This window comes from Palaemon carinicauda, chromosome 38 (genome assembly GCF_036898095.1).
Source record: "Palaemon carinicauda isolate YSFRI2023 chromosome 38, ASM3689809v2, whole genome shotgun sequence".
NCBI lineage: Eukaryota > Metazoa > Arthropoda > Malacostraca > Decapoda > Palaemonidae > Palaemon > Palaemon carinicauda.
In genome coordinates this window covers 25836195-25843694 of record NC_090762.1, presented here as the reverse complement: position 1 = coordinate 25843694, position 7500 = coordinate 25836195, and the positions used below count along the sequence as shown (strand labels likewise).

Sequence of the window (7500 nt, the reverse complement as noted above, 5' to 3'; positions counted from 1 at the left end):
TTGTATTTCTATATAATCTTGCTCCGTGAATTATACTTAATGTTTCAACCACCTCATAAGTACTACGTTTAAGATCAAATTGGCTACTTTGTATGCTGACGGGGGAGCAGGACTTCCCCATCATCCCCCAGTAACTACTGACACTTGTTATTAATTTTAGCAGCCAATTTGCAGATAACCTGGAAGTACTTATATTGTTATTAAAGGACTCGATTTGTGTAGTTATAAAAAATACAAATTACTCTAAAAATTTGTAATTTTAACAGGACTACCCAGAGGTTATGGAAGCACATCGAGACAATAAAAGATACGTAGAATGGTCACTAACTGGAACAGCATCTCTTTTAGCATCTAAATTCCCTTCACACCACATTTTGGTTGTTAAACCAAGCAGGTACAAAAATAAAGTTTTTGTGTTTTGAAAAATGAATTATGAATACCGAGTTGTTGCTACACATAATACAAACCATTGACCTTTGATAGAAGCAGGACTTCAGTCAAGCTAGAAATGGCTGTTAAACTTTTAACAATGCTAATAATGGTTGACTGTCAGATAGAGCAAACTTCACTTTAACTTTGGCCTATATACTTTATGCCCTTTATTTGGATTATTAACCTTTTACTTTTCACTTTCCAGAGTATTGACTACCTCATGGGCAGTTATGAGGCTTTGCCCAAGAAAGCCCAACTGTTATTTGGGCAGATTTATGAACAAGTAGGTGATAGATCCTCATCAACCATGTTCATTTCCCATTGTGAGGATTGTAGGGTGTGGCCTCCCATGCAGTAGGTGGAGTTTTCAAAGAAGTCTGTGAGGGATTCATTGGCATCTGACTTAGCAATACCCAAGCTAATACCATAGAAACTATAACTGCTTCCTTCTTTGTAAACTAAGCCTGCTATGCTTCTGTCAGGTTCCTCCAGGGCTGGGTTCTTTGTAGGAACATGTAAGAAGAGAGACTCTGTTTTGACCTCTTGGAGTACTCGTGTTGTTGTTTTGCCAGTTGCAGACCATCACAAGGACTTGGACCTTGGTGAGTTATAGCCTTCCTTAGGTATAGAATGTGCCTTGTAGGCAGAAGAGCTTATTGAGATATTAGCTGCCGCTATGTCTAAGGAGTCTCTTGTTGCAACCCCTTTATGCAGAGGAGTAATGTGATTTAGAGCCCTTTGACAAGCCCTTCCCTGCTGCTATGGAGTTTCCTGTGTCTTTGCCTGCTGCAGAGAGGTCAACAAATGCCCGAACCTCTTCGACATTAGTGCATATGCTCACCTTCCCCTGTCATCTTTCCTGTTCCTGTGCCTCCTTCAGCACCAGCCAACTCATGGAGTGTGATGACTGCTTCCCCTTAGAAGACAAGGTGGTCACCAAAGCCCAGGATGACCAATCACGGCGAGTCTCTTGAGTTATCACCCAGTTTCTCTGTATAGTTTCATGGAGGAGGAGTAGCGCAGTACCATACACTGACCCTTGGGGAAAGCTTTCAGTATGAAGTACAGAAGCTTATGCTTCTGATACCAACACTCATTTTGGTCTAGTACTATGACAACTAATCTCTCTCCTGCCTTGGGACACTCCTGAGATGCTTTTATGACACCACCTAAGCATCAGAAGCTTCCCAGAATAGACTTACGAAAGGTGAAGACGAAACTTCGGAGTGCCGTTCATGTTTGGCTGTATGACAAGAGCCTTCATCTTGCATATGTGTGGAAAAAGGTAGATCATGGTTCTCCTAATAACCAATCTTCCTCAAGAGATTGTTTGCCATGTACACGATCTCCATGAACGCGATTACTATCACTCAGCACATGAGTGCCTATTATGATCCCCAGATTGTTGCAGGTCTCCTCATAACCATGCTCCATACAATAACAGTTCTAAAACTTAGTCTCCAGGCTCCCGGTTACCTCATACCAGGTCTTCTCCTTCCCTAACTGCTCGTGCCTGGTCTTACACGCCATCATGGAATGATTGTACACATCCTGAACAATCATGTAGTGTTTAATGTTTTAGTGTGAAGATACCTGCAGTTGATTGCCTGCCCAGAAGAACTTTTACTGTGAGGACACCCCATGGTTGGTCCCCTCATGGTTCTACATTTTAAGACTAGGATTCAACTTATACCAAGATTTCCGATCCTCAGTCACCTTGTCCTTCTCGTCACTGTCAGAAGTCACAGTCTTTTGGCGCTCCTGGATTCACTAAACCACAGAGATTGCCCTTTGCACTATGATCGGGCCAAGTCGTAGGGCTTTAGCTCAAGACAGGAACGATAACTCCAATGACCTTCCTGCACAAAGGAATTCTGCCTCACGTCAAAATCTCCCAACGCACAGACATGACAAAAGTTGAGAACAGGTGGTACCCAGGCTTCACCTTTGACATCCTCCGGAACACCAAGAATATCATGACTTCTATCAGAGCCCTCTCCACCAAGAACAAATACTGTACTCCTCAATTGTGTATGAGGACCATTCAGTGCCTTGTTCTCCCATCTATTCTTCAGACTTAAAGACACCTAAAGTCTCGTCAGCTCCTGTGGAGAGAAGACCCAAGGGGAGTTTGCAGCCGAAATCAAGACATTGTCAATTCCTTTCCCCGCCCCAGGGCTATTCTCTGTTCAGTGCACAAATGTTCCAAGGGAAAGAGGAATCTCTGGTCACTGATCTCTCAGCAATTCAGGTCCGGTGGTAGTAGAGACAGGAAATCGGAAGGTATTCTTTCGTTGAGTTCCTTGCCCTCATCAGGGAGCTCTATGACCTCGGAGAGGCTACCATGAAGCCCATCAGGAATGGGACAACAGCCTTTGATCTCCGCTTTTCTGCTCCCCAAGGGTTGCACCCTGCTCTTAAAATACTATGATAAACTCTAGTGTGAGGTGTGCTTGAAAGAGTGAACTCTCGGATCACTGGTTAGAGGAACTCTCGATCTTGCTGTTCGAAAAAGATCTTGCAGCTCATTCACTCTCAGCTACTTAAGTTTCAAATTCTAGAGGAAGCAGTACCATTGCCTCTTCCGATAGAACCTACAGTTGCAGCACTTACATGGGGGACATATATGGAGAGACTAGTACGAAGGCATCTTGTTTTCAGCCTCTGAGCCTGCTGTCATGAAAGCAGCTTCCTTGGTAAACCTCCAGGCAATTTCATTGTTAGACCACTAGTCTGGAGCAGTAGTGTATTCTTAGGAATTCACCACATTGACTATTGTTGCTCCCAGTCCTAGCTTTAAACTCATAATTCTGTCATTTTTCCTATTCACCCCAATCAAATTTTCCTTGCACTCTTTCGATAATACAGTATTATTCCAACTCCATTTCTTCCTTCTATATTTGCTCCACTGTAATATAATTTACAACCTTCGCCTAGTTCTCTTGCATTATTTCCCTTCCACCTGGTCTCCTGCACACATAGCACTTCAATCTTCCTTCTCTCCATGAGGTCAACCAGCTCTCACCCTTTTCCAGTCATTGTCCCCACTTTCAGAGTTGCTACTCTCATTCTCTCCTCAGATATTTTCCTCTGAGCTTGCCTCTTTAACCCAGCCTGCCCATGACTGGGTAGCCCTTGCCGATTTTTTGGAGGGATCAGGCGAGGTCCCAATGCGTTGCTTAAGGGGAACGTCCTAGCCTTAATTTCATTCTTATACTCACTGACCATAATTGTTTTGGCTGATTTTTTTTAATGGCCGGATGCCTTTCCTGCCGCCAACCCTCCCCATTTACCTGGGCTTGGGACCGGCACCAAGTTGAGGCTGGCTTGTTCCCCTCAGGTTAGTGGTAATTGATTGCAGACTAAGGAATTGTAGGAGAAGTAAAAAGGCAAGAATAGACCCAAAGATTAAGTGGTGGAAATTGAAAGAGGAAGAACTGAGAGTCTTGTTTAAGGAAAGAGTGCTGGAAGCAGTAAGGTTACATGAGGATGTACAAGAATGGTGTACTGTGAATAGTAAAGTGATTCTAAGGATCGGTGAGGAAGTACTTGGAAAGTCATCAGGAAGAAGACCCCCAAATGATAAAGAATCGTGGTGGTGGAATGATGAGGTGCAAGAACGGGTAAAAACCAAGAAAGAAGCCAAGAAGAAGGCAGATCTATCAGGACAAGAGCAGGATAAAGAAAACTATAAACAAGTAAAGAAAGAAGCAAGAAGACCAGTAGCAAAGACAAAGGCAGAGACATTAAATGAAATCTATAAAGAGATGGAAACACCAGAAGGAGAGAAGAAAATATTATGACTTGCTAAGGCCCGAGATGCTGCATCCAAAGACCTGACACATATAAGGCAAATAAAAGATAGAAATGGTATAGTTCTAGCAGAAGAGAGTGAAATTAAAAGGTGGGAAACTTATTTTGAAGGATTATTGAATGAGGAGAACCCAAGAACAGTATTTGAAGATGGACTCCCAAACGAGACAGTTACCACAGGAGTGAATAGAAGAGAAGTAGAACAAGCAGTAAAGATGAAAAATAGTAAAGCTGCAGGACCGGATAATATACCAGTAGAGGTATGGAAGAGTCTTGGAGAGGAAGGCATAAATATCTTGTGGGACAGAGAAGATCTTCCATCAGGAAAAGATACCAGAGGAATGGAGAAGAAGCCTAATCATTCCCATCTATAAGGGGAAGGGAGACATCCAGGAATGTAGCAACTACAGAGGCATAAAGCTGATAAGCCATGCTATGAAAATATGGGAGAAGATCATTGAGAAGAGACAGAGATGAAACAACAATTGGTGAGGAACAATTTGGATTCATGCCAGGAAGAGGGACTGTAGAAGCAATATTTGCTTTGAAATAGATGATAGAAAAACATCGGGAGGAACAAAAAGGATTACATATGGCCTTTATTGACATGGAGAAGGCATATGATCGAGTACCACGTCAGGAGCTGTGGAGATGTATGAGAGAAAAGGGAGTCCCTGAGAAATACGTAAGAATCACCCAAGATATGTATGAAAGGGCAGAAGCAAATGTTAAGAGCAGTATAGACCTAACAGAAAGTTTCCCTGTAAATGTGGGACTACATCAGGGGTCTGCATTGAGCCCTTACCTATTTGATCTGGTCATGGATGTAGTAACACAAGGTATTAGAGATCAGTCTCCTTGGTGTATGCTTTTTGCTGGTGATGTTATACTGTGTAGCACTAGGCGAGAGGTAGTAGAAGAGAAACTGGAGGAGTGGAGAAGAGAAATGGAAAATAGGGGATTGACGATCAGCAGGAAAAAGACAGAGTATTTGAAATTGAAAAATAGGGAGAATGGGGCAGTTAGTTTACAATGAGAGAGATTGAAAAGAGTTGAAAATTTCAGGTACTTAGGATCAACAGTTACAGAGGATGGTGATCTGGGGGCAGAAATAAACCACAGAATACAAGCAGGATGGAAGAATTGGAAAAAAGTGCGTGGAGTACTATGCGACAGGAAAATAGGGGTTAAGTTGAAAGGTAAAGTACACAGGACAGTTGTGAGACCGGCAATGATGTATGGAGCAGAGACGTGGGCAATAAAGAAGACAGAAGAGAAGGAGATGGATGTGGCAGAGATGAGAATGTTGAGATGGATGTGTGGGGTGACAAGAAGAGATAAGATATGGAATGAGGTAATTAGGGGTACCACAGGAGTTAGAAAACTATCAGATAAGATCCAAGAAAGTAGACGGAGGTGGTACAGTCATGTCATGAGAAGAGATGAACAGTATACTGGGAGGAGAGTGATGGAAATGGAGGTACAGGGAACGAGAAGGAGAGGGAGACCAAAGCGAAAGTGGGTGGACTGTATCAAGGATGACCTTCGATCAAAGGGATTAACCGGTGATGAGGTTTGGGACAAAGGTAGATGGAGAAAGCTGACCAGAAACATCAATCCTACATAGAAGTGGGAAAAGATGTAGACAAAGAAGAAGAAGCACCAATCCTGGAATCAATGCGCTTTTTTCATAGAGTGACATTGAGAGGTGAAAAAAGGAGAGTCATGATTCCCTTTTCCTTGAAGTGGTTTCTTTCTGGGTCAAGACCCTTCAAAGTCATCCACCTCCAGAGCTTCCTCCAGTCAACCGGTGAAACCAGCACCAAGGAATCCCATAGTGAATTCCAGATCAAGATTTGCTGCTCCAGTTTAAAGGGGCCGGCCAGCTAATGCCATTATTTAATGACAGGACTATGACATTTATACCGCTTAATAAGGTGACTTAGGACATCTCCAAACTACATAGGATTTTTGTCTCTGACCAGTTTTGCGACGCGTGGGTGAATTATCCTGAAAATGAGGGTTTTTAAAATTCTATCTCCTCCCTTGATAATTAATATTAAGACCTTGGATTAGTACTCTATATAAACCTGATGTAGACCTCCAGTAATATGAGTTTTTTTTTTTCTAAAAGTAGTATTTTTGCCAGATAGGAATTTTTTCATTTTTCATTATGGTAAAAAATAAACCCTTAAAATCAGGAAAAAAAATTAAGAAAAAAAATATGAAACAAAAATTGAAAAAAAGGGCAACATTTTATTGTTTTATAATGTCCTATATTTCCAAATATCAATGCTATATCTTTTAAACTAAGAGAGAAAATAGAATGTGAAGATCAATAAGTAGTTTTGCGATATGGGCATTGAAAGTTTTTCTTTGTATTTTTACAAAGACATTATTAATAAATCCTGATTATTATGAATTTTATGTTCCTTTTTGGATATTAATAAACAAAAATAAAGTTATTTATAATTATTTAATCATAAATGAAGATCCTTTTGCTCAATATCCTGCTTCTTTTGGCTCCTATCAGACAAAGCGGCCGCTCCTCCATCCAAACACACTCTCTCTCTGTTACTACCAATATTACCCACTTCTGAACTCTTAATATAGTCAATTTTCTTCTTCCTTATGTTACCAAGATGTTGAAATTGTCTTTTCCCCTTTGAAATGATAAAATTCATGCCGAAAACAAGAAAACCAAACGTAAAAATGAGTGAATGTCAGAGGTCAAACTCAGACATGTACTCCCTATGAGGTTTGTGGTACGACTGTAGGGCAAAGGGTGTAATTACCGTGTAATACATCGTATTTTGACTCATGGAAGTTATACAAATGCCATTGTTCACAATGGCATCAAGTCATTCTCAATGAAGTAAGGTCTTCCTCTTCCTTGTTCTGGAGTTTGTGTCCAAGAATTAGCTTCTAGCCTTGTACAACTTCAATCTCATAGTAATGGGTTGCGTAAAGGCTCTCTCCTCTGTCCAGTGAAGGCACAGTGACACTTTTTAAAAGATCTCAGATCCTCTTTCCTATGCTGGAAGAGTATAGAATAGGATATCAAAGAACATTGCTTCCGACTCATGCACTTTCATTAGTCCTGATCCAGTGAGATTCCAGAAGTGCCATCCCAGTTTGAGCACGTAAAATCAGGGATAACAGATCTACCCTAACCTTCAGGAAGAACCTGTCATTGGTGCCAGTCCTGAAGGTAGGGGTCTAGTACATCAGACAACCTTCGTTGCACATGACCTA

At 41.5% G+C, this 7500-nt stretch overlaps 1 protein-coding gene across 1 annotated transcript in view; it reads left to right on the top strand.

The window, feature by feature from the left end:
• LOC137630484 (mitochondrial protein C2orf69 homolog) overlaps nucleotides 1-7500 on the top strand; it is a 59964-nt gene that overhangs the window by 31056 nt on the left and 21408 nt on the right. The window contains exon 3 of the mRNA XM_068361982.1: nucleotides 267-394. Coding sequence (XP_068218083.1) covers nucleotides 267-394 — 128 coding nt within the window. The remainder of the gene's footprint in view (nucleotides 1-266; nucleotides 395-7500) is intronic.